We start from the raw sequence: 27,323 nt of genomic DNA on the forward strand, positions 1-27,323 counted from the left end.
TTACTGACGCTTCTGCATGTAAAGAGAGTCTTGAGGAACAGCCACGTTGGTCATCACCAGCTTGGCCCGCTGAGCTGATTCAAGAGTTGTATGTTCGTTCCCCATCACGTTCACCTCCGCATCAGGATCTGCGTCAATATCCACCTCTAGGAGAACCATCAGCTCATCAGAGTTACCACCCAAGATCCACCTCTAGGAGAACCATCAGCACGTCACAGTTAAATGTCAAACCAGTCTTTTCGGCCTGCGTAAGCGCTTAAAGCATATGCATGACTGACCATGGGTCTGGGGAAAGCGAGAAGGACTGAAAGTAACATTTGTGAAGCAAATGTGAGGAATAAAACACAAGCGAGTCCCCCCGTGCTTTAAGGAGCTATTATATAAATGGATTTGCTGGGAGAATAATGCCTCAACCACTGAGTAAGTGCAGGTACAGAGAGAAACTCACTCCTGCCTTCTGGATCCCATCAAACCCAGACCTTATATTTCCCCCTTATAATTCAAGACACTTCACTCTTCACTGTTCGCACTGGGGCTGTTTGCTAGCCAGACAAGCCATAAGCCTGTATTATAACAAGCTGTAAGCTCCCTCCTGGGTGTTCACACCTTTTAAATCCTTGCAGGTTAAAGCATCATATCCCCCACCCCTTTGCTCACGGCTCAGCCCAGCTAGACAGATTTAGCTCTTCCAACACCATCCCTCCACACTACTCATTTCTGTTGTCTGAATTCCCTTTAATTTGTTTCTATCCCTCTGCCAGGCAGTTGTTTGGACCTCTTCAGGGCCTCAAAACCTTCTCCAGATTCCATGTGTTGATACAAATGCAGCTCATACCGCTGTCCATGCCCAGTGCTAATGTAATTGCATGGGAGAAAGAGATTTATGTATTTTAGGTCTTTAAAGCACATTAAGTGTTCGGAAGTTAATTGATATTTCATTAGCGTGACTTAAGCACTTTAATAAATCTGGAAAAATCAACATGCTCTTAGAAATGTGCTATTAAAAGTCAGCCCGACGCATTCAAAATCGACGTTCGGCAGCGAAACACGTCACTGGCACAACAGGAAAGTTGAGAGGCAAGAGCAGAGTTTTGTGTGGGAGCCTCCAAACGTCCTGCCTTCTTCGCTCAGGCTTTATGTGTGGAGCAGCTTCCTGAATGCTCCACGCGGGTAGATGTAAAACGCAGCTCCCCTCCCCTGGCGATTTTGCCTGCCCCTGCTGTGTTTATGGGCAGGCAGCAGCTCTCTCATTGTATCTTGCCTGTAGCAGTGAAAATGGTGCCCTTACACTGAAACCCCCAGAAACAGAACATGGGGCCCTGGCTGGTTGGGGCTAACCCCAGCTGGAGCAGGGGTTTGCATTCAGGGGAGGAAACTGCCTGTAGGAGGTGGAGATTCCTGTGTGCAGGGGGCAGTGGGCAGGAAGAGGCCCACAAGCAAACGAAAGGCGTGTGTGTTTGTCAAACCCTCGTGGGAATGGCGGGGTAGGAGCGCAGCAGAGTCGGAACAGAAACGATTCAGAATTCAGGAACTGGACTTAGCTTCTGAACATCTGTGTGGCTGCTTCTCTAAAAACACTTCCTGGAGGTACCTGAGGCTGCGCTTCCTTTTCAAAAGGGGAACGTTTGTTCCCTACCAGCCTTCTGTTGGCCAGTGCAACAGCTATAATTATGGAGGTCCCCATCCTGCAAAGATTTGCACCCGTGCTTTGCTTCCCGCACAGTGTGCAACCCTATGAATTCAAAGGTACCACTGCCAGTCTTTGCAGGGTCAGAGAGTGAAATGCTGAATTCATGCAGAACTTCAGCCCAAGTTTCACTGTCCATTTAGTGCTATAGATAGAGTTTCTGGTTCCTTCTTTCTGAGCCCAACGAGGGGCTCTCAAAGGGAGGAAGCCGATGCTTTGCTTTGCTCTGCTATTTGGTTTGGTATTTTTAAGTGTTGCTATGGCAACTGTCCTAGACATATCTTAGTGCCATTTGTGTTTATTTGAGAGGGTTTTTTCGTTTTCCCTCCCAAAGGGGTAGCTGTCATTGCTTCTGACTCAGCTGCTAAGAGAGAAGCTGCAGTTTGGAATCTCGCCCACTGGCTAGGTAGGATTTCTTCCCTTTTAACAGCATTTTCTACTGGCTTTTGCCTGCCTGAGTGCTGCCCGGAGCCCACTGAGAAGCACTGCAGCATGGCCTAGAATGCAGCCACCTTTCTTCGGGGCTGCAGTGGGAGGCTGGAAGTGGGGCAGATGCAGGTGTTCACAGCTCGTGAACTCTAACAAGAAGGCTTTCGGCTCATCTCTCACAGGCCAGAGAAATATCGCACCTCGTCCTCTTTCCCTTTCAAGGACTGGCTGAGAATTTCGTTTCAGGTCATAGACACACTGGGTTTCAGAGGGTTTCCCTGAGTCAGTGAGAAACACTGATCCATCATTCACTATATTCCTTTCAACTTCTGCAACAAATGAGGCAAGGGTCCTACAACCAGCCTCCTTCACTACTTGATTCAGCCCCATAGCTTGGTCTATACTGTGCACTGAATGAGAGAGGGCCCTATGGGGAAAAATAGCATGTGATCATGTGATTAGAGACTGTTTTACTATGCATTGGCACAAGGGGGCTCAATGAAGGTACATGGGCAACCTTAAGTCTGGAATTTACTAACTTTTCAGGGCTTATCTTCGGAAGCTTAATAATGGCCCTTTAACTCTGGATCTTGTGCATGTAAGTTCCAATTAAAAAAAACAGACTTGAAAAAAAAAACAGAAATTCCATCAGGTGGTGTCACTGTGACACCCACCAGGGTCGTCAGCAGGGCTGGAACCGTTAGATCCACCATGCAGACCTCTGCCACTTGAGCTAACAGACTGACTGACAGCAGTAGCAGGTTGCCGTGCTAGGGGGATGCAACACACACACACAATTCACCAGTAGGCTTCACAGGTATTTGCTGACAGAAGAATAATGATGAGATTCAGGAATCTTGGGTTCCATTCCAGATGCTGGAAGGAAGTGTGTCCTAGTGGTCACACCAGGCTTCCACTTCTGTTCCCTTCAAACCTGACCCCTTCTGCCCCTTTAGCCTGTCCCTCTCCTTGTCCTGTCTCTCTCCAGCACACCACACCACCCCTTGACCCAGTCTTCCCTCACCCCTCTCAGTTCCTTGTACTAAACCCAGCCCTCTCACTGAGCCAGCCCAGTCTCCACCCCCCGAAGCTCCTCACCCCGGTTCCAGTCACGTTGCCAAGCCAGTCCCAGAGTCCCCTTGCAGGGTCTCCATCTAAGTCCCAGTCTCCCCCTGCCAAACACGGCCTCCCAGTCCTAGACTCCCTCCCCATATTCCTCCTCCCCTTCTCCCCGAGGTTCCTTACCCTATTAACCTCGCCACCCTGGGCTCGTCATCCAATGTCTCCTCCGCAACACCACTGGCTCCCAATATTCATTCAAGTCAGGCTTATTCCTGTCCCAGGCTGCCTGAGTGCAGGACACAGGAAACCATGCTCTGCTCTTAGTTCTCAAGCTCAGTGCCACTGAGTGGCCCTCAGCAGCCAGAAACAGCAGCTTCAGGGAAAGTCCTGCTCGGCCCCTGCAGCCCCAGGATGGAGCACACTCACTTCCTCTGTGGGGATGGGACGTGTGCAGTTCAGGAGATGCTGTGAGAGTTTGTAACATGCTCAGTACGGCTGGAGTCTTCCAAACTCTAACAAGTCTCTGCTGAGCGTGTAGATGTTTCAAAAACTTGTAACTTGGCCAAATGTGGGCTTTTTCCAAGGGAAGAGCGAAAAGCACCTCCCTGACAGCAGGGCGACTCCCTTGGCAAACTTGAAGCACTTGCTCTAGAGCACAGGGGCACTAGAACTGCTCAGTTAAATGGTTCGAAGTATTGAACATTGGAAAAACAACATTTTTCCCTCGCCTCGTTCTCAGAAACAGCTGGACCATTGTTGCTCAAACTTTCCAAAGTTCTGAAGCCTGAGGCAGGTGCCAAGCACGGGAAAGGTCAGACCGAATTGTTAAAGTCTGGCAAAATTATAAGCAACTGAAAACAGGGTCTTGTAATGGGAAGTGTCAAGCAGCTTTAAGCGTAGGTGGCACTGCCAGCTCTGCCTACAATTGTTTGTAATCACACAGGGCATTTCTACAGCCTGGAACGTTTCATTACGTAATCAATCCCCCCAACACTCCCTGAAGTAGGGCAGCATGTGGAGAGAGGGGACGTGACTTCCTGAGTACACAAGAGGAGTCGGTGGCAGAGCTGTTTGAGGACACAGCTACTAAATACCTAGATAAGTTAGAACAAGGTGTTCCCGGCTCTGCGGGTCTCTCTCTTGCCTCCTGTGGACAGGCCCCATTTAATGCACTAGGACCAGTTCTGATTTCAATCTCTATGAATTGTTGTGCAAACTATGCGAACTCAGCAGGGTGCTAGCCCGGCCCATGGAGTGCCAACCTTCAGGCTTTCCTGCGCTAAAGTGCCCTTTCCCCGCTTGCTCGGCCATCTGTGAGCTTAGGCTAAGGCTTCATACCACGTCCCATTCACCATTTCCTCTTCCCTGGCTTTGTTTAGTGTTGAGAGGCCTCTGGAGAAGGCGGCTAGTGACCTCCTACCCAGCCACTGTAAACGGTTATGTATATTTACAGTGACAGCCACCATAATGGTCTATAAACCAAAGCAAACACCATGCACACTGAGGCTTTAAACCAATGCCAGCTAAGCGGTCTGTGTGCACAGACATGTTCTAATCCTACATTTTTTTTTTTGCTTGAGCATCCTCTGCTGGCCAGTTGATGCACTAGCAGCGGTGCGAGTGCCAGGAGTGAGCCGCTGAGCAATTCCTTCAGCTTGCTACAGGGACTGCAGCTGTCATGGGGCAGAGGGGAGAGTTACCTCTTTGGAAGGACAGATCAGGTCAGAGCTGGCTTCAGGCACAGGATCCTGCAGTGGAACACACTGGGATAGCAACGTGCCTTAAAAGGAAATATCCATTCTGGGGAGAGGGCAACGGGCTTTCACGCTGCTGAGGTTTGTGGAGGGAAAGGGAGGAGGAGCGGATGGTCCTGGGGAGGCCAAAAAAAAAAAAAAAGGGAGAGAATCAGAAACGGGAGACAAAGCAGAAAACCGGGGCAGGGCGCAGGGGGCAGGCTCCCAGCGGGGCAGTGACCTTGCTCAGCCGGCCAGTGCTGGGAAGCGCCTCGCCATGTTTCTGTGAATTTATATTCTGGCCAACTGTTTGGAGGATGTTTCCATTTTGTTTTGGTTTTTTAAGAATTCAGAAATCAATTAGTGTCGGCGCAGTGACTTCTGACGCACATTCCACAGGCATTTCTGTTCAACTCAGCTTTTATTCACCTTATTAGGATTAGAGCAGGCTCCTGACTACAGCGGCTGGCGACCGGCGGAGATGTCAGCCAGCCCTGGAGAGCGGGAGAGATTGCTGGAGATCCGGCGCACGGGATTGGGCCGTGGGACACAATAAAGAAGTGCCTTCTCCAGAAGCACCACTCGTACTGTCCGGGAACGCGGTGGGGCCAGGGGAACACGGGGATGGGTGCTCCCATCTCCGGAACAGAAAAGGAAAGGAAGCGAATTCCCCACAGCGACTGGAGCAGCAAGCGCATTGGCATTGCCGAGGTACTGCAGCCGCACCCTGTCATGCCAGCAGGAGCACTGTGCAAACCAGGCTAGCCCTGCTTCATCACTGCCCGCCAGACCCGCCTGCCCATTTTAGCTTCTCTCCATACTGGATATTAGCCCCCAGGACAACTGCTCTAGCTTCTGGCTGCCATATGTGCAGTAGCAAGAGGCCCTGACCCAGCACAGAGAGGAAAGACCAGCGCTCCTACCCAGCCAGGCAGGCCTTCTCTTTAATCTCAATACAACAGATGTTTTTGGTTTTGATTTGTTTGTTTTTTTACAGAATCTGTAGCTTCGAGTGGGATCATCCTGCCGACACCTGCTCTCTGGGGAAAACAGACTGGAAAGCTTGGATCCCTGAGCAGTTCCATGTGGTCAGACAGTGAGAACGGAGGCGCTGGTGTGTGGTGAAGCAGAGTTTCTCCCGGGGGCCAAGTAGAGCCAATTTCCTATCCATAAGTGATTGTGTCCCGCATGCAGGCCCAATCCAGGGCTCACTTCAGGAGCAGGCGGATTTTCCTATCGCCAATCAAGAGCCTTCAGGAGCAAAACAGAGAGAGATGAGCATGTGCAGCGTATATACCATCCCCACTACAGGAGTACAGGGGCTGTGTACAGGCAAAGAAAAAACAACCTCCCTGTCCCACTCCAAACTGGGCGCTACCCAGTGGGAGGGAAAGATAGACAAGTGTGGGGGAGGGGAAGAGCGATGGCTCCAGAAAGAGCACGATAACATGCTGAATTCAGGGATGATTTAAACCTCTACAATCTTTCTTCCTTCACAAGGACTCTAGGAACATGCAGAGGATTCTAGACGTCCCCTGTTTTCCCGCTGGGCATGCACATTAAACAGCTAAGGGACTGCTGTCATTCAGAGAGAGGGGAAAACTCCAAAGCCCGGGGGCTGGAAGAGTCCGCAGCTGAAGCTTTTATTGCTGATTCTTTTTGATCAGGGAACTTTGTTCCTGTGCCTCTGGCCTTCTGATTCCTGGGAGCAGATTCCCCCCGACCAACTTTGCATCACCCAGGGGAGAGATTTCTGCCAATCAAGGTCCAGAAAAACACTCTCACAAACAACTCTGGAATCCTTATTTCTCATGCGGCACCAAATGAGTGGGGAGGGTTTCAGGAGCTCACTCAGACCTGAGGAGTGGGATGTTGGGAGACAGAGGGGACTGGGAAGGGCCTCTGGATCCACTACCATGTGGATTTGCCAGTCATTCCCCCATAACTGGGGGTTGGGGATGCAACCATCTGGCCAGGGTAGCCTGAGGAGCCGTTCCAATCACACCACAGCCAGTGACCGAAGACTGCTCCTGCTCACCTGCTCCTACTCCCTGGGAGACCCTCTGTGCTAAAGCCTCCCATCTGGGCCTGAGAGGAGGGACTGGACTTGTCACTTAGCGAACAACCACGTCCTATTTTACAGATGGGGAAATGGACACAAGCAGTACATGGCAATGTGGAGATTAGACCCAGGACCTCCGCATGACAAGGTACACACAGCTTTCCCTCTTCTGACACAGTTCATCTCCACTATAGACAGCGTCCCCTCACCTACCTTATCAATGCACCAACTAGCAGGCTGGCTACCATGGGCCCTACCCAGTAAACCCAGTGATAGTCCCAGTAGTTTGCTACCAGAGCTGGCCCAAAAGCTCTGGCAGGGTTCATGCAAGCCCCAGATACAGCGCCTCTGAAAGAGAAAACAAATGAATAGTCACACAATTCATCCTGCTGAATATACCATGTTCGGCCATGGAACTCCAAGGACAAATTGTTTTCAGAAGTAACAATCTCTGTAATAATGCCCCATTGATGGCTGACTACAGTAATCAGAGCTACCATACAAAATATAATGACCATTGCAAAACTCATCTGAATAACAGTGACAGACCTGGGAACATACCTGTATGGACTCCAGCATTAGCTGTTAGCTAGGGAGCACCTATACCTGATTGTTAATAAATGAAAGCTAACGAGGGAAGTAAAAAGCTTCATGGGACGGAAATTAGAGTGTCCGTTTTAAATTTAAATGTTGGGTTTGCTGGCAACTTGGGTTTTAAGCTCTTTAATGTGTGTAGGTCTCAATGTGCTGCAAAAGGGGCACGGATACATATCTTCCAGCAACAGATAAACATTTGCACCTGATGTCTGTGCAGTGTTTAAATAAGAGCTTCAAATCCCACTAGAGGGGGCTCTCCCTTAAATAAACAACCTATTAGTATTCATAATTATGGGCTCTTGTTATCGGCTTTCCAGCACCCAAGAAAGTAAACAGCCTTCTTGCTTGAAAAACTGGTGTGTGCTGAGGCCAAGCTGGGCAGTTTCTCCTAACAGCCAGAACGTACAGTAAAAAATTACTCAAAATGAACCAGCTTCTCTGTCCTTAGGGCTTCCTATTACAAGCATTGGCCCCGGGGGGAGAGAGGGGGTGTCTTTTTTATCTGCCCACAACAGCTTATTGAAAAACTTGATCTGGCTTCAAGCATCCAGCACATTAGATGCCCGCAGACTGGCCTTTTCTGACGCCGTCATTGGGCTCTGTCCACGTGTGGCCAATATTCCTCCCACCATGAATTTCAGGCTGGTGAAAACAGCCAGAGTGACTCACAGACATGAAGGCCAGAAGGGACCACTATGATCATCTCCTCCTGGATAACACAGGCCAGAGAACCTCACCAGGAGAGCAACAGTTACATCAGAAACTGAAGTCCACTGAATATTCATGGGACCTACGTATGCAGCATGGGTGCCACCAGGCAAGCTTCCACCCCACTGTACTTCCCAGGGTGCCCCAGCCCTGCACCTACTGCTGCGTAACAGGGAAGTTTAGTTTCCATGACCCATTCACTCCTCGAACTTTCCGCTGAGGCTGTCATCAGGAGACACTAATCACTGTGTATTGTCTGCCATAGAAACTAAATCCAGACCCACCAACTCATCTCCCCGGGGCTGCTGGGCAGCCATCAGACAGGAATGTCTGGCAGCTATCATTCCTCCAGAGGTATATGGCTACACAGAACAGGCTGTGATGGCTCACCCAGCTAGGATGTCAGCGGTGACAGTGAAACCAATGCAGAAAGGTGCCAAAGGGCCGCTGGTTTTTTCGTTGATGGCTCCCATGCAGACGGCTAAGACCAGGAACATGGTCATGACAATCTCACCCACAAGGGCAGAGGGGATCTGCCCGTCGCCTGTGATGCTAGTGAAAGCCGCTCCAGTGGTGTTTACGTATCTGTCATTTGCTGTCACAACCTACAAGAGAGAGCCCTGGAATTGGTAGGGTTCCAATCTCCACACCATGGCTATGTGTTCCCAGTCAGGACAGCGTAGGGGGATATAACATCAGGGAAGAGAGCAGCTAATCTGATCACTTTCTTTCTGAAAGTCAACCTAAGTCTCTAGCGAATGTAAACTCATTAGCAAAGGCTTTTAGCCTGTAGATAATTACAAGTGGATTAGCCACCAGCTACCCTAGCAAAGCTGTAAAGAAATTAACCTCAGGTATCTGCTTAATGGTTTGCAACTGTACAGCATGATGCTATTTATATATCAAGTACTTTGGGTGATGAGACGGGCGACATAAAATGGGAAAGACCATTGTAAATAGTGAGGGAAGTGCAGATGGCTGTAGCCGACGGGAGGAATATGCATTCTTCTGTGTATAATAAAATAACTATAACCCTGCTGCATTTATAGAGTAACTGCCACTGAACGTGAGTTAATGAAGATTCCCAGCATCCTGTATAACAGGTATGTCCACATCAAAGACAGGCAAACCGAAGCACTGAGTGATGGGGCAGTGACTTGCCCAGTGTCATATACTAAGCCAGCCGAAGAGCTGGGAACAGCACCCAGGAACAGTGGCTCCCCATCCTTCTCTCCAACCACTACACGAACTCTGTACCCACAAAGGAGGTGCTGCACATCACCATTTGTGTTCAGATTCCAAGCACAATGTTACGTCTGTAAGTTAAACTAGGATCGGATGCTATAATATCCCCTGCCTTTTCCATCAGCTCAGTCAGCTGCTGGGTGCCGGCTTCCAGCATCTACCCAATGGTGCAATGACAAACTGTTCTCTGACACACCGCAGACTGCACTGAGAAACATAACCTGCCCTTGAGGGGCCCCTACCCACTGCTGAGATTCACGTGTCTGCATGGAGGGGAGCCCAAGACCCCAGGAAATTAACCCTTTAATCTTCTTAGTGAGGAAGAGTCGCCGATTTCCATACCTTTGCCAGGCCAGCTCCGATCAGTCCCCCACACAGCTGGGAGATCCAGTAAGGGATGAGCAGCATGATGTTCAGCCCACCAATCAGCCATGCGGCCAAGGAGACAGCTGGGTTAAAATGGCCACCGCTGGAATCAACAGGAGAGAGATGTTAAGTGCCTCAGCTGTGGGACCCTCTACCCTGAGTTCCCCTGAGGAGAAGAATCTGAGCCCAGCTGGAAATGACCCCTTTAAGCTGGATTCAGACTCAGTTAAACCTTATGCTCTTTTAGACTGACCTGTTACCTAGGCAGCTGCACACTGGTGACCAGTCTGGGCAGCGATTCTCAGTCCTGCTCTGCCTCTGTTGGATTCTGCCCTGCCCAGCCCATTCTGGACAGATGATTAAGAAGTAGAAGTCGAGGAAAGCTTCTGAGGCTGGGACAAGGAGCCAGAGACTGACTGCACACAGGAGCTTAAAAATGGGGGCTACTTACACGAAAACAGGGTGGAGGGACCATTAACTTGTAGGGCAGGAGCCAGGAAAGGGAAGTGTTTGCAAAGAGTTCCCAGCCTTGCACCTGCAGGCCTCTCTGAGCAGCCGATGGAGCTATCACCTCCCAGGGGAGCGACCATGGCAACACGCAGCCCATGGATTCCTTTAGGGAGGGGGTGAGGAACCAGGGCATGGAACGAGCATTGCTTTCCCCAGATGTTTCCCTCAAGGTTCCTCTTTGGTGCTGACCATTTATGAGTGCCGTTCGCTAAGGCCCCACGTCAGGACTCCTTGTTCCCACCTGGCTGCCCAAAGCTGTTGCATGCTTGGTGAAAGCAGAACTTGGCCTGCAGGTTTTCTTTCCTCGTATTCACTCTTCTGACCAAGGAGGGATTTGTTCACTGACGAGCTGTGCTGTGTAACTGACCCTGGACTTGGGACATCCAGCATCAAAAGCACAAGCCTCCACTACTTGAGCTAAAGCTGGAGCAGACTCAGTAATCTCTCTCATGGACCAGCCACTTGAGGAGGACAAGGATCCACTCTCTCCTTGCGTGGGTTGCATCGAGATAACCCCAAATTCCCCTCGCGATGTCCTTGTGGAGCCCAGGCCTGCAGCCCTGGGGAGAAATGCGCTGCTGGCGTAATGAAGCTATGCCTGCCCAGGCTAGCCGTGAGCCTGGCTGCCAGCATGCCAGGCCCCTTCCGGAGGGCAAAGGGAGTTTAAAGATGCCCAACACACATGCAGGCAGCTGGGACCAAAAGCAGCTTTCTTCTGCCTGGCTGGGGCATTGGATGTCAATTCGCAAAGAAAACACAAAGCCCCAAACAGGACGAATGAAAACAGCAAAAAGACCCAGAGCAGAAATGCCTGTTCACTGTCGTTATTGCTGGGGTTCCCCTGATATTGCCCTGTGTGCTGGGCACTTTCCCAACAGAAAAGCAGGCCCCGTCCCTACTCCCAAGAGCTCCCCCACTAAAAGAGACAGAACGGAGACACCAACAAATGAAAGGCAGGGGGAAAGAATGGCAGCCAGGGCAGGGGTGGGTCATGGCCTGGTAGCACAAAACGTTACTGGCATGATGGTTTGGGGGTGAGGTGTCATGTGAGTATATTTGTGTCTCCACGGATGTAAAGATGCACAGACAGTCCCTGATTAACCTGCAGCTGTGCTGATCTAGTTACTCACAGGCATTGCTGCAAGGGAAGGGGTGAAATGAGGAGAGGGTAGGGATATTCTTCGTTTGCGTCCCAGAGAAATCAGAGCTGGGAAAGACTCTTTGGGTCTCCTTGTCCCTCTCTCCAGCCCATGCAGGAGTGTGGCCTACAGATGGTTCCCTACATCAGGAGAACGCCCTGCCTGCTAGCCTCTCTGCCTCTTTCTCCTGGCAGCAGCACCTAGGTGGGAGGATGGTCCAGCAGGAGGTGGGATTCTGCACACGTCCAGCAGAGGAGCCCAGCCCGGGGTTCTCACTGGCACTCATCCCTTTCCGAGATACAAGCATTGCTATTCTCCTTGGTGCTACATCAGAACCAAACACGCACCAGGGGATGACAAGGGCTCAAGAGGCTTCATACATCAGCTAGTGCTGATACAAATGGTCCTCGTTTTCTCTTCCCGAATCCTTTGCCTCTTCTTTGGAACAATTTCTCTCTTGTGAAAACCAGGAAGACAGCAAAAGCCGTTCAGCACTGGCCAGTCGGGGCAGTAGTGCACAGTGTAACACTCCAGGCCTGTCACGCATAGGCGAAGTCTGAATGATACTCAAGGCCAGAACCCAGAATCCCAGAGCTCTATGGCCCTGATCCTGCAATGGGATCCGTGTGGACAGAGCCCTGCGAGTTGCATGCCCCCGATCCTGTAATGAGGCTAACAGGTTCACATGCATGGATCCCACATGCAGGATAGGGGCCTCTTGAAGTACCAGTGAGAGGCAAATGCAAATATTTTTTAATGAAAACAGATTACTGGGGGAACGCTCATTAGTGAACAAGCTTCATAACCAATAAACCCTGATAATAAATTGCCCTCAAAGCTAATGAGTCAGAGGGTTTAGGAACTGTGATTATTTGGCTTTAATTGAAGAGGTAATGGAGTTGCTAGGATTTAATTGACCAAACCAGCAGAGAATTAAGTAAGTTTTCAGGTAAATTCCAAAGCTTTATACTGCGGCAGTGTACCAATTCCAGCTGTAATCTTGGTGTGGGGCTGAAAATGTAAATGATATGGCCCAATCCTGGACTTAACAACAATATTACCCAGCCCTTCTCTAACGTGTCACAGCAGTAGAGGTCAAAGCACTTCACAAAGGAGGTCAGGATCATTATCCCTATTCTACAGATGGACAAACTGAGGCACAGAGGAGGGAAGTAACTTAACCAAGGTCTCCCAGCAGGCCAGTGGCAGAGGTGGGAATAGAACCCAGAGGCCCTGTCCAGTGCACTGTCCACTAGGCGAGTTGCAGGATCTATATTTGCAGTATATGGTCCTGACTCAGGGAAGCCCTTAAACACGAAGTACGTGGTGAAGTCCCATCAACTTGAATGGGACTTAAGCATGTACTTAAAGTTATGCACGCACGTAAGAGCTCCCTAAATCAGGGTCTCTCATTATGACTACGTATCTGGAGGGTATAAACACCCAGGAAGGTCAGGAGCTGTTTAAGGCGGTCACAGGGGCACAGTTAAGAGTAGTGGATGAAATTCAGCAGTGCCTAACAGTGGGAAGAGGGGCAGACCTATGGCTAAACACCACACTCGGGAAATGCTGGAGGGAACAACCTTGCCCTGGTCAAGGAGGATGGATGTGGTGATCTAACCGAGCTTTCCCATCTCTCCTTTCAATGGTCCAGTCAGTGACTTAAACCCTGTCTTCGCAAGAGGTAACAGATGCTTTCAGCTGAGGTAGCACACTCAGGAAACGGAGACCAGCGACCGGTCTAGTCCAACAATTTAGCATTTCAGTCAGAGCTGTGTATGCCCACCTAGTGTGTCTGGTAGTGGGTTAAAGGATAGTTTATTTAGCCACCCGAGCGCAGTGTCCAGTCTATTGCTAGTCATGTTTTTCCCCCCTAACACGAGGTGCATTGTCAGCAAAGGCTAACGGGGTCCTTGGGTTTCACTGCTAGCCTGCGTATACTCTATGTATACATTAACCAATGCACAGATAACTCTGAACAACAGGCAGTTAATAAAGAGTTATAAAATGTAGATTCCAACCTATTTTTTATGGAGCATTGATCAAAACAAACTTGTTTTTGCAGCCTCTTTGTTCCGTCTTGGCAATAAACTTCTAACCCCAAGTTAGTCAGTTCAGAATGATGCTTTTGCAGAAAAACTTTAATTGAACAACCTACTCCTCTTTCCAGAGCTGGAAGACTGCAAACATCCACTGCTTAGTACAGAAACGACCTACTTTATCAACCATTTAAAAGCTGGTGAGGCCCTGTGGAAAAGTTTGCAGAGCAACCTTTTTGGAGACAACGGAGATTTTCTGTATCTCCCTTCCACTGTGTGAGATTCCTGGAGAATACTGACCCGAAAGCAGATCTTGGCAGATCAGAGCTTCATCACCTCCAGCTGCTTATTCCTCACTTGAACTGATCATTCAGATTTGTGACATCACAATTATCTCCAGCTAACTGAGAAATCCCATGGGATCCATGGGCTTTCTTCTATTAAAATCAATGGAGTGACACTAGTGTACACCAGCTGGGGCTCTGGCCCAATGTCTTTAACTGAGGAATAAACAGGGAGCGCAGATGAAATTGTAAGCAATAAAAAGTCATGTTTTGATGGCAGTGAGGCAGCATACCCAGAGGTTAGAGCAAGGAAACAGGAGTCAGAAGACCTGGATTCGATTCCTTCCCACAGCAAGACAGTGGCTCACACTGATGGTAAAAAATGGTACCTCCTTGCTCAACAGATCTGTTCCCCGAGGACCCTCAGAGCCATAGCTGCTGGCTTTACTAACAAACCCAAATTTTTACCCCATCCTTCTCCTCTTAGCCTTGCTGAGCCAAAGCAGCTGTGGGAGAGGGAGTTGGATTCTGTTCTGGCTCATGCATCATCAGCAGAATTGCTAAGTCCCAGTGGCAAAATCTTTACCTTGAGGTTCAGACTTTAATTCCACTCTCACAAGACCAAGATATAATATCCCGCTGTTGGTCCAGGACTCCTGCTGACCATACGTGAGTCACAGAGGACATGCCTTGATCATCAGAACACAGGCTGAGTTTGCAGGACTGGCAATTAATGGGGGGGAAACCTTTTTCACTTGTATGCTGGGCAAATTTGATCTGGAGTGGCTGAGAGAGAACAGGTGTGGAACCCCCCAGTGCCTGTTTTAGAGTCACCATTCAGAGTAGATTTGTATCTTTCTCTCTCTGGGGCTTTGTTCCCAATTTTAATAATGCAATTACAATAATAAACTATCTTTGCAAAACTCAGAGAGAAGCACTGGACTGGGAATCAGGAGGCCTGATTTCTAGTCCTGGCTCTATCACTGACCTCAGGCAAATTGGTCCCCACTCTTTATCCCTCTAGGGCCAGATTTTTAAAGGTACTGGGAGTTAAGCACCTCAATACCTTTAAAAATCTGTCCCATTGTCTAGTAGGATCATAAGGTCTTCAGAGCAAGAGCTGTCACTCATTATGTGTACGTACAGCCCCTAGCACGATGCAGCTCTGCTCTGATCTCAGCTGGGGACTCTAGACACTACCGTAATACAAACAATAATAAACCTCAATTGCAAAGCACTGTGTAAAGTGCAGAGTGTGATTATTAATTATCACTATTACAATTATATCTACTGATCCAAAACACAAAGGAGGCAGGAGAAACACAGAGAATAGGCTCACTCTAGCTAGCTATCGATCAGCAGAGCCACATTCGAATACTTTCCCGGGAGGTGTCAGGACGCCTTTATGTTTTGGACGCATACACTTTGCAGGTGCCTGCACCCTGCTCTGTGACTGTCTGAGCCCCTCACTGCGCAGTCAGTGCCAATTAGCCAAGTCCCCAAAATTCTCTCACCTGATGTTTCCCAAAATGGCGATGATGAGCCCAAGAGCCAACCCATGTGCCAGGGCGGGCTGCAGCCTCCCTGTGCCGTCCACATTCTCAATCACTGAAGCGCACCCGATGAAGATGAACAACGCCGACCCCAGGAGCTCTGCCACGCAGGGCTGGGCATACAGCTCGTACCAGTGAGGCTGTGGAGGTTTGTACTTGCCCTCCATTTCCACCTCCTTTATGGACATGCGACCAAACTCCAGGTCAGACATCAGGGGAGCTGAAATGAAGCAGGCAGAGCTTTGATGGCATCCAGCGCCAGGCTGGGCGCTGCCAGACAACGGAGTAGACTCACCACAGAATTGACACCTCACATTAGTACATGCAATTCAGAACAATCCAGATACAAACACTATTGCTTAACTCCTTCAGGGACAGCACACTCTGAAAGCAGGGAGCACTCTTTTCCAATTACTCATTAAGTGCCTTGAGTGGGCTAGGCACTTCACACAGCATATACGAGATACGGGCTCTTATGATCAGGTGCCAACAAGGGACCTTCTGATGCCAAGCCAACGAAAAGGATTTGGAAGGCAGAAATTCTGTGTGGATTTTTAAAATGCCTTTGTTACACTGAGGTACTTACTTTCTGAGTGCTCTGTTCTTCTGGGAGCTGCAGAGACCTCTTGACGCCAGCAGGACCTCAGCGAGCAATGATCACACTGCACCTAGAGGAATAGCTTATCTGTCTCATAGAAATATTGGAATGCTCCCTACTTGACCTGTACAGAGACACAGCGTATGGGAGGCTTTAAAAAATATTGGAATGGATTTACATTGTTAAAAAAATGCAATAAAATCTGAGAGGCGGGTACTCCAGCCCACAGGAGTATGAAAGCTATTTATCTCAATGGTTCTATGGTTCAAGGATTTGTTAAGGATTTCTGCCAAGTTGGGGACTATGGTTCCTTCCCCAGTGTGAAGTGCAGAGTACAATCCGCGTCAGTACCAGTTGGAGGGACAATGGGCCTGACGCTCTGAGTGCCTTTTGCTGGGTTTTGTTCTCAGAGCGTAACGTGCCATTTGCACACCTGGTCTTGCTCCCTTTCCAAGAACAAGTGCGTGTGTGGTGTGCTTATTTGTCTGTAAAGGAGCAAGCAAGCAGAATAGTTGACAGTAGCAGGCTCCAAGGAGAAGGAAAATAGCCTCCTCATCCAGCCTTGCGTTCTTTCCTCAGACAAAGCTTCCCGGCGGGTCTCCGGTGGAAGTTCTCCTTGAGCAAGTAGTTCCCAGCAGAACCGGGACTGAACTGGAAAGAAAGGAGCTGTGCCATTAGCAAGGGTGGACTGAGACCCTGACTCATCTCACGGGCGGCTCATGGCTCTCCTTCACGACTGACATGAAATGGAGCCAAATCAGACCGTGTGAAGCTGGAGGCCGGGGTGCTCAGGTCACACCAAGTGAAGATGGGGACAGGCCTGAACCAAAGCACCCCAGGGACAAACCTTGGCTTGGGAGCTGTTCCATGGTGAGGGGGAGAGAAGCCCTTGGGCATGGCCCAGCACACCAGGTTTGGGGGCAGTTTGCGCCCTGTGCACATTAGAGGCATTGTTCTTCGTTACAAGGGGCCGCGCACAGCGTTGCTGCTATTGGCTCACCCCATTGCACACCCCAAGGGCCCCCTGCACCCCCACCCCATCAGTGCCCAGGTGCCTCCTTCATCTATATCAGGGACTGTCTGCAACACCCTCCCTCTCCCTCATGCCAGGGTCTGTGTGTCCCCCTTTCTCTCCTCCCCCCATGCCAGGGACCGTGCCCCCCATTATCCCTTCCCCCCACACCAGAGAACCCCATTCTCCCCACCATCCCGTGGGCTATATGTGCCCCTCCATGCACTTCTTCCCCCCATAACCTGAATTCCTCTCCACCCCGCATCAGGCTCTCGGTGTATCTCTCCTGTCTTCCCCTGGATTGGCGGGGATGGGCAAACAGCTGGTGCCCCCTCTCTCCCCCTCACCATAGGGGCAGACTATGGGGAGGCAGTAGGCTAGGAGGGAAGGAATGACACCTCCATATCTCCTCTAGCTCCTACTGCTAGTTGAGGATCTGCCCCACAGCTGTTAGATGGCTGGGGCTCCCTGTGTCCCCCATTCTCCCTTCGGTTTTCCAATATCCCCCCCTAAATCAACAGAGCTCTGCCCTCTGGGGCTGAGATCATTCCTTGGAAGCTGGGAACTGATTGGCTGCAGCATTCAAAAGTTATCGTGTTACAGACATGTGTGGGGGTTCGCAAGCTTGGCCAATTCTGGTCGTACATAGAGGGGCCAACCAAGAGCAGGGGGCCGTTGCGCTAGGTGCTGTCCGTCCACACAGTGTGACAGGCCCCATCTTGCAGGGCTTACAGTCTAAGTAGACAAGACAGACAGAGTTTGAGAGGGAGTGCTGCTAGCCCCATTCGACAGACAGGATCAGCGAGGCAAAGAGAGAGTAAGTGACATGGCCAGGATCACACAGGCAGTCTGTGGCAGAGTCAGAAACAGATCCAGATCTCCTGAGCCCCAGCTCAGTGCTTACCTCAAGCCCACTCTCCTCCTCTTTGACCAACCTTCCCCTTTCTTTGTGACCATCATTTAAAACCCTTTCTCAGCCCTCGTCCAGCAGGAGCAAAGGGAAGTCCACACTGCTGGCAGGGTTAGACTCAAGGGCATTCCCAGGAACGAGGGCTTCAGCTCTCTCAGCTCCGTGGAAGCACTGTCATCCCTGTGATACTGGAGATAACATCAAGGCTGGGACCCGGACCTACCCCTGCCTTCTCTAGCCTCCCCAGGGGCAAATACACTCCCTTCAGCGTGAGCTGCTGTTTGGGCTTTCAGGCTATGTGTTGTGTAGATGGGAAGAACTTTTGGTAGAAAGCAGACAGTGCTTAGTCCCGCTCTCACATGGCTGCTGCCAGCTTAATTCCTGCAGCTGGGCAGGGAGTACCAGCGTCCCCAGTCAAATGGATAGAATAAATCACAGCTCCGGGATGCAGAACCCCCTAGAGAGCAAGATCAAAGTGAAAACCAGATGGAGTGTTTGCCATGTTCCTTGGTTCGGAGAGACCCCAAGTGAGTCACACCCAAAACTGGGAGACTAACAAGTTACTTATTACTGCACTCGTGCTCCTGGCCAAAGGGAGCGGAACAGCCTGGCTGCAGGCTTCCGCAGTGGAAAGGCTGTTGCTCTAACTCACTCAGCCATTAGCCCTTCTGCCTCCTGAGACAGTTTGCAAGAGAAAAACAGTAAAGCACATGAACACGCTCTGCTGCCGTTATGCTGGCTGTTGCTTCCCACCACAGAGGTGGCTGCATTTTGTGGTGCGTGAAACGAAGCCAGCCTGCATGGTTTCTCATCCTTTCTTGGGGAAGGGCCAGGAGAGGGGGTTCTGTACAAAGCTGGAGAGCGGCTCTCCCCCCAGAGCCATGCAGCCCAGACATTAGCAGCAAGAGCTTTCTCCAGCCCAGCACTGCCCCACCAACAGGCCTCCGCGCCAATCTAAACGGAGCTAGTGAGGAGACAGAAGTCTGGTCTCCGTGGACTGTTAGCTCCTTGGCTCTCTGTGGGGCCCATGGAAACTGGCTCGGCAAATCAATACAAAATTCCCAGGGTGGCTGGCGGGCAACTGGGGGGCCACTCCCACTCCTTCCTGCCAGCCAAGCACAGGTCCTCAGGCTACAAGTGAAATCAGCTCCCTGCACTTCCCCGTTACCACAGCACCTCACAATCACCAACAGGTTTTACTCTCAAACACCCCAGTGAGGAGGGGAACCCTTATCCTCCTTCTCCAGCCAGGGGATGGACGCTCAAGGTAGATGAAGTGACTAGGCTACGAAGTCCGTGTCTGAGCCAGGAATGGAAGCCAGGTCTCCTCAGTCCTAGCCAGTGCCCTGTTCACTAGATCATCCTTCCTACTCTAGCATCAGCATCACTAGCCCTTCCACCATGGCGCAACCCAGAGGGCAGGTCACCTGAAAAGGCAAGTGGGGACAGAGAAATCGATACAGACCCTGATGGAGGCAGAAATACTGGGGCCTTTCACCCTGGCAGAGGCTCTTGGTGTTACTCAGATGTGCAGGCAGAGGCAGCGGTCCTGACAGGTGTGTTAAAAGGCCACAGCCCTTGCGCCTGAGAGAGGAGCAGGCTTTGAGCAGTGCAGCTGGCATGGTTATCAGGAAGAATGCCTCTCCCCTGAGCCAGGGCACTGAAGACCCGGCCAGAAACGTGAGCACCTCAGCATTTCACCAGCTTGAGCAATAGTTTATAAGGTTTTATTTTTGTAGTGGGTAATTAAAGAGCCTGGTTTATGGGGATTGTTTCTCTATTAACTAAAGGCAAAGACTCCTGGGGATGTTTTTATGATGTTTTCCCAAGGCTTTGGGGATGGGAAGGAAATTTCCATTTGCCTGTCTCAGAAAGGACTGTCCCGGGCTGCATGCCACAGGAAGGCCAGCACAGCAATGATGGAGGGAACCCAACTTGCCTGCTTTTAAAGAAGAATCCGACTGTCCATGCCCTCTCTCCACAGACTCCATTCTAAAGACCGTGGATAAAAGTCTTCTCAGTGCTGAGCTATCTAAATCTGATTCAGCCAATTAATCTCCAGAGCCCTAGCTCTCCAGCAGAGCCCTGCACACACCAGTTCAAACCCATTCACCTAGAAAAACACCCAGTTGCTCTCATCTTATAAACCACAATGCAGCGCATATAATAGGGACTAGAACCTCCTGGGGTTCCTGAGCTATCAACTCCTCTGGGATTGTCGTTACTCCCTAGGGAGGGCCCTGCTCCTCCTCCATTACTGATTAATTAAGCAACCATAGAACAGCCTTGCCTGCTGCGAGAGCCAAGGAATCCAAACCTGATTTCTTTGTTAGGGTAATTATTTTAAGGGATAGGAGCAGTTAAGGAGCAAAACCAAACAGCGATGTTCTTAGTCAGCTGGCACTTGCATGGGTCAACCAGGAATAACTCCACTGAATCGATGGAGTTACGCCAGCACAGAGCTGGAGCAAGCAAGAGAAGAATCAGACTCTTGGAATTTTTTCCAAGTAAGCAATGGCTTCAGACTACGGCATGGCCACAATTCAAACTGTAGCATTAGCCCAGAGTCCGCAGCTTTTTAAATATTTACCGTACTTGTTTGGGGAAGAGTGAGGTTCTTTTGAATGTGCTGAAGCACAACAATGTAGAGGTTAGTTATTGCTAAACACAGGACTGGAAATGAAGCTTCAACAAACAAGACAGGTGCAGTAGGGAGGAGTCTCTTGTCCTGATGGGGAACCTCACACAGTTTGCAGCCAGCGCACGTAAGCAGCTTGGCTCCAAATATTCCTCCGAGCTATCCCGACCTTGCTTCCACCACACTGGGCTGATGTGGCCTGAGAACAGGTTCTTTGGTGAAATTTCAGCATTGTTGGTTCCAGTCTCAACCCAGAGATGGATCCACCTATGGCCTTGCTGACTCACAAAAATAAGAAAACAATCAGTGTATAACAAATGTGCCACCATCCCATGTCTCTGTGCCATTCATAACTGTCCTCTCTATGCTGACCCTCCTGTGGTGTTAAGGTTTATCATCGTTTGTATTACGGTAGTGTCTAGACTCCCCAGCTGAGATCAGAGCAGAGCTGCATCATGCTAAGGGCTGTACGTACACATAATGAGAGACAGCTCTTGCTCTGAAGACCTTATGATCCAACTAGACAATGGGACAGATTTTTAAAGATATTTAGGTGTCTAACTCACCTGTAAAAATCTGGCCCTAGAGGGATAAAGGAGTGGGAAGGGAAACCAAGGCACAGAATGGGAATCAATTTGCCTGAGAATAGATCAGTGGCAGAGCCAGGACTAGAAGCTAGGGCTCCTGATTTCCAGGCCAGTGCTTCTCTCCAAATTTTGCAAAGGTAGTTATTATTGTCATCCCCATTTTAAAATTGGGAACACTGAGCCCCAGAGAGATTAAGATACAAATCTGCTCTGAATGGTGACTCAGCAGGCACTCAGGAGTTCTACACCTGTCACTGTTAATTTAAAAAAGACGTGCTCTTCCAAACAGAGGATCCATATGGGACAGCTGCTCCAGGACACCAGCCTTCTAGTGCACATGTGCAAGATTCCAGGAGCACTCCCAGGAGCAGCACTTCCTACCCTGCCCAGCAGTCACTACAAAGCACTAAGCATCTCTTTCAAAAGTTCCCTTATCTAAGGAGGACATTGCCATCTGGGTCCATCTCAAAGTACATTCCACCTTTAATGTCCATGGAAGTTGCACCTGCTTATTCCAGAGCTGAATTTGGTCCCGTGCATCTAATTCAACAGCCTTCCTCCACTGAGTAACTTAACGTGGAATGGATTTGGTAACATCTGATGTGGCATATGCACAGACATCAAGTAATAGCGGTAGGAATTATACAACTATCTGACAAACACATTGAAGGCCCCAATGCAACAAGATCCCCAAAGATCACTGAACATGCCCAAGTAAATTTTATTTCAAAACTATAAAACCAAAAAACAGGAAAATGACTCAAAAAAAAGCAAAATCTCTGGAGAGCAACACACAGAATGGCCTATAACGAACCCGTGATCATTAATAGACTACAGTGCTGCAGTGAACTGGGTCAGTTATCGGTGACCAGTCTCAACAATCTCTCAATGTCTTGTTCCTCTGGTAGAGTATTTTCCCAGATCCTACAGGAGATTGCGGTCTTTCCTGCTGGCCATGCATCTAGTGTGACACAGTTTTGTTTAGCTTTTTAATTTACCATTTTTTAATTCAGTGTGACGTTCATCATGGCAGCTGCCCTGGAGTTTGCCCACCACTATGATCCACTCTGTAGGTGGAGCAGTCGGTTTCATTAGAGGGGTTATTAGGCTTCCTTTCTATTGTCATAGAAAAATAAGAATACAGCAAGTGCCAAAACAGGGGTAGACCATGGGGCCATCTGCTCCAGCATTCCATCTTCTGCCACAGCGAATGCACAAGTGATCCAGGTAGTTAGACTTTTCACCTCCTGCTAGACCTGAACAGAAGAATGATCCGTCTGATCTGGTAACTAGCACCCTGGCAGAACAGACCAATGCTCAGTTCAGCCAGATTTCCTTTATCTAATAACAGGTTTCAGAGTAGCAGCCGTGTTAGTCTGTATTTGCAAAAAGAAAAGGAGGACTTGTGGCACTCCACAGTATGCATCCGATGAAGTGAGCTGTAGCTCACGAAAGCTTATGCTCATACAAATTGGTTAGTCTCTAAGGTGCCACAAGTCCTCCTTTTCTTTATCTAATAGTAACCAGAGCGTAATGCTGTAGAGGAAGGCAATGATCTACAAAGGCAATAAATAAAGATTACCAAGGTGGCAGGTGCTTCAGATATGCTGTGCACAGATTAATTTGGTTGATATCCATACTTCAGCTACCACTTCAGCACTGTAACAAGGATTTTCAGCTGATTTCTTTATGCCCTGAGGCAGGCGGATTGGGAGCCCTTATAATTCCAATCTAAGGAAGTGTAGATGCTGCTGCTATTCTTATTCACAGAAATGTCACATTTCTTCCCCATTTCCTAAGGCAACAACTCTGGCAGCCCCCTGAGTGACTCTGCAGCCAGCCAGCGGTTATCAGCAAGAGCAGAGTTTTGCTTGCAAGTTTCCTGCCCTTCTGCTCAGATGCTGAGCAGACTTGCTGCTCTTGTTCCATGCCAGCTAGAGAGACACAGTTTATTTTCCAAAGGTAAAGAATCCAACAAACTCCTGAACAGCAGAGGGAAGTTAAGCTACCACACGAGACAAGTGGTCATGTCAAAAGAAGGAAAGGACAATATGGAGCATACTGATAAACAACAGTGACCGCACACAGGGAGTATATATCAATCAAGCAGGGTCCCGGAAGGATCTGTCTTGGGTCCATTTCTGTTCAATATCTTCATAAGTGATTTGGATAACGGCATAGAAAGTGCACTTGTAAAGTTTCCAGGCAATACAAAGCTGGGAGGGGTTGCAAGCATTTCGGAGAACAAGACTGAAAAAACTGGTTTGTTTAGTCTGGAGTAGAGAAGACCGAAAGGGGACAGGATAACAGTCTTCAAGTAGGTAAAACAATGTTATGACGAGGAAGATAAACTGTTCTCCATATCCACTGAGGACAGGACAAGATGTAATTGGCTTAAATTGCAGCAAGGGAGATTTAAGTTAAATATTAGGCAAAGCTCCCTGTCAGGGTAGTTAAGAACAAATTACCTAGGGAGGCTGTAAAATCTCCATCCTTGGAGGTTTTTAAAAACAGATTAGACAAACACCTGTCAGGGATGGTCTAGATAATACTTAGTCCTGCCTCAGTGCAGGGGTCTGCAGTCTAGATGACCTATCAAGGTCCCTTCCAGTCCCACATTTCTACGATTCTATTTTGCTCTACTTTAGCACCTCTCAGCTGAGGCTCTCAAAGGGCTTTATACACTTTGACAAATTAACCCTCCTTGCCCTCCCCAAGCAACAGTTAGGGATTACCTCATCCACCGCTGAAATGCAATTGACCCTGTGGGGGATACACCCAGGATAGGACCTGGAGAACACATTGCAGGGGAATGAATATAGGGAGGCAGAATGCAATTAGCGAAACTGGAATTCAGCCAGAACACTGAACTTTGAACAGCTCCACTCTAATGAGAAGTGCCAGGGGACCTTATAGACCAGAAACAATCAGTGCCTTGGCACCTCCAGCAGTGGCCTAACTCTAGAGGCTAGGAAGTTGATTCCATACTCAAACCTGGGCACTGGATCTATACAGACTCCAGGAGAATAATGCCACTCCCTACACTTTCTGCACCATTTGCATTCCTTGGAGGTGACCAATCCACATAACAATCAATAGCAGACATATTTGTTCTATATTTATAACGAGTAGAATAAATCTGTGTACAGCTCTATTAGACCTTTAATAGTATTTGCGGTATTCTAGACAGCAGTTGCAACTCCATCGTTAGTGTGGAGTTCAGTTTTGCACTTAAAGTAGGGATTCAACCACATTGTTCTGTACGAAACCCCCCGTGAATCCTCCCCACACTTGCAGCACTCACCCTTTGACTACAGAATTGATTTTCTAGTCAATTAAGTCATTTGAGTTAAAAATCGTTAAAAAAATTGGTCATGCCGTCTATAGCGTGTCTTTAGAAGACAGTTTAATCTAAATTGGGACAATCATTAATCATGTAATTAATGCATGGTGTCATGACAGGGCAGCATTAAGGTTGGTTGGGTGCCCTAGGTGTGTATTTCCAGACCTTAACATATTTAGTTTTCTTTTAAATTTAATCTTCACTGTGATTTTTCTGGCTTTATTGTGATGGTTTTTAAGATAATTACAACATCCCTATGATGCCTTTTGCCCTAAATGCCGGATATACACTCACACTCTCAACCTAAACTCCCGCTTAAACACAGTTTTTTCTGTGACTCAAGCTAGATGGACCAAAGTGTTTTAATCTGGATTTTTTTTAATTGTATGAAATGTTAATGCTATTCCAGGGAAGGGTTTGTGCTTAATCTAGCTTTCCCGGGGAGGGGGAGGGAGGGGGGTTTCCATGTGGTGGAGTTATTTGGAAGGTAAAAATCTTCCATACAATAAAGGTCCACACAGATAACTGTTTCTTATACAGCGACCAACAAAAAACACCGACCTGTTTCTTAATTCCATCAGCATATGTTGCTAGTATAACAGTTATCCTTATTGCTTTTTAAGGAAAACATGTTAACAATGCAAAGGCAACATATTTGATGTGGTCTTATCTTCATGTAGAGTTGTCAAAAATTATTTGGTTTTACAGACTAGTAATCCAAATGTTACACACGTTCAATGAGAACTCGAAGAAACAGCTCTGCCTACATAGATTTTATTAGCCTATGAACATTTAAAGATCTTGTTGTCCTTCTTTACTTTAAGGGGGCCATTTTGCTGACAAAAACGTGGCTAGAAGCGGGCCACTGCCCCCAGAGAAATTCTAGATTAGTTTGGTTTCTGTGGACTCCCACAGGAAACCAAGGGAAAGAACCACACACCGACCTCAGCTCTGGTACGCACAGCTAATCGCCTCAGCTTTCCGAGCAGTGAATGATGGTACCCGGCCACTCATTTTCATGCGTGCAGCCTCCCAAGAATTATACAACTCTTGGCTCAAAGAAAATGTCTTGATAAAAAGAGAACTATGGTGGAGTGTATTTTCAGTTCCTGATAAATACGGGTTTCCCTGTCTCACAGCAGCCCAGAGACAGAACGTTGCTGTAAATGGAAGGTATTAAAAGGTGCACGTTACTAGTACAACATCTAAAGCCACATTAAGCTGCAACAGCATTTCATTCAGCTCCCAGATAAAAACAGCTGGTTAGTCCCCATAGGAATTAATGGATGATTTGCTAGAACCAGAGTCACCTTGAAAGGTCCTTGAGGGCTGGGGAGGCAGATGCATGGGGAGAAGGATGGCCACTCTGCACCACCCTCTCATCCAGCCATTCCGCTACCCGTTCCTTTTGCATACAAATTTCAGATATTTAAATGAACCTTCATATAAACCAATACACACACCCCGGACACCACTACTAGGAAATGCAATTTGCAGCTTGCAGGCTAGACTCCAAGAGCCGGCATAAACAAGTGCAGCTTCACAGAAGTCAGGGGAGCTTTGCCGAGTTACAGGTGTGATCAATTGGGCCTGGTTCCCATTCTGTCGCCCACATTATCCTTTATAGAATGCCATGAGTGTGCCTAGTACAAATGAAAACAGAGCCACCAGCGCCCTGAGGAGCTACAGCTACAGATCAGAGACATGAACTGACAACAGGTGTGGAGGGATATGAGCAAGGCAGCAATACCAAGAGGCGGGAGATGCAGTCATCGGCCATAGCTGCTTCCAACTCAGACTCCATGTTAATTACTTCCCCTACCCCTTCATATATCTGTGGGCCTAAAGTTGCACAGCAAAGGCCAGTTTGGTTCCAGAGCCCTGACCAAGGAGTGGGCTTTGGAGCGGAGATCTGAGATGTTTGCCCCACAAGGAGAGGGAAGCAGATTCAGGCATAAGGGAGTCACGCAGAAGGCAACATGAAGAAATAGTGAGAGACTATTCCCATTGCCTAGAAAGACTAAAAGTTTCCCTAAGAAAAGGTGACAGAAGGGAGAGCACTATCTAAACCAGACTGCATTAGTCTAATGATCCAGTGCAGAAATAACAGCCGGACTTTCTCCCTCATCACATCTTCCTCCCTACAAACACCCCTAACGCTGCCTATGTAGTACACACTCCTTTGATCATTATTGTAACCCTAGAGCAAATTTGACCTACTTTCAAGCTTCATTGCAGCTGGACCATTTAACTAAAAACTCTAGAGGAATGCTTACACTCAATAAAACAATTCTATTTTTTTCCCCCCGCCCCCCAGTTGAGGCATCTTTCAGCTGTTTTTCCACATTGCTCCAAACAAATGTTTGCAAACTGGAAGATGTTAGAAAGGGGGGAGCTTTCATAGATTCCACTTGACCATATAACAAACAACTAGTAGGGCATTTTTTCTATCCCCATCCTTCTGGCTAGGGCAATATTTCTCCTTACATTGTATTCTTCAATGCTTTCTCCAAGATAGTTGATTACTCAAGAGATAAGGGAATAAGAAGAGCTGACAGGAAGAAATTCCCCCTAAATTACCTGCCTTATCTCACCCATCAGCGAAGACAATTGCTAATACCAAAGGGAACACAACATTTTCAGAGGCAGAGGAAGACCCAGATCATCACCCATGAGAAAGTAACAAAGGAGATTGTGTGTACGTAGGAATGGAAGGGAAAACACAGGGTGCAATCTCTAGCCTTTCGGCTTTGGTAAACTAGATTCAAAGCAGGCTTGCATCAGAAACCCTATTGTAACAGCTTGGTGCTTCATCGTAGAA

At 48.6% G+C, this 27,323-nt stretch overlaps 1 protein-coding gene across 1 annotated transcript; it reads right to left on the bottom strand.

The window, feature by feature from the left end:
• Positions 1 to 5,321: 5,321 nt before the first annotated feature.
• AQP8 (aquaporin 8) lies at positions 5,322 to 16,072 on the bottom strand. The gene is made up of 6 exons (XM_073361652.2): positions 16,001 to 16,072; positions 15,376 to 15,634; positions 9,866 to 9,992; positions 8,669 to 8,883; positions 7,187 to 7,321; positions 5,322 to 6,162 (listed from the first exon to the last, which is right to left on the bottom strand). Exons 2-6 carry the CDS (start codon positions 15,624 to 15,626, stop codon positions 6,120 to 6,122), a joined length of 771 nt encoding a protein of 256 aa, XP_073217753.1. The 5' UTR covers positions 15,627 to 15,634; positions 16,001 to 16,072; the 3' UTR covers positions 5,322 to 6,119.
• Positions 16,073 to 27,323: the final 11,251 nt, after the last annotated feature.

The sequence above is a fragment of the Lepidochelys kempii genome, chromosome 10 (genome assembly GCF_965140285.1).
Source record: "Lepidochelys kempii isolate rLepKem1 chromosome 10, rLepKem1.hap1, whole genome shotgun sequence".
NCBI classification, from domain to species: domain Eukaryota; kingdom Metazoa; phylum Chordata; order Testudines; family Cheloniidae; genus Lepidochelys; species Lepidochelys kempii.

Excerpts from the sequence above, each read along its gene's own strand:
- AQP8 (XM_073361652.2), bottom strand. The coding sequence starts at position 15,626 with ATGTCTGACCTGGAGTTTGGTCGCATGTCCATAAAGGAGGTGGAAATG. Across the intron at positions 8,884-9,865 it reads TCGGAGCTGGCCTGGCAAAG|GTTGTGACAGCAAATGACAG; the intron begins GTATGGAAATCG and ends TCTCTCTTGTAG. Across the intron at positions 7,322-8,668 it reads ACCGCTGACATCCTAGCTGG|AGGCGCTGTATCTGGGGCTT; the intron begins GTGAGCCATCAC and ends TTTCTCTTTCAG.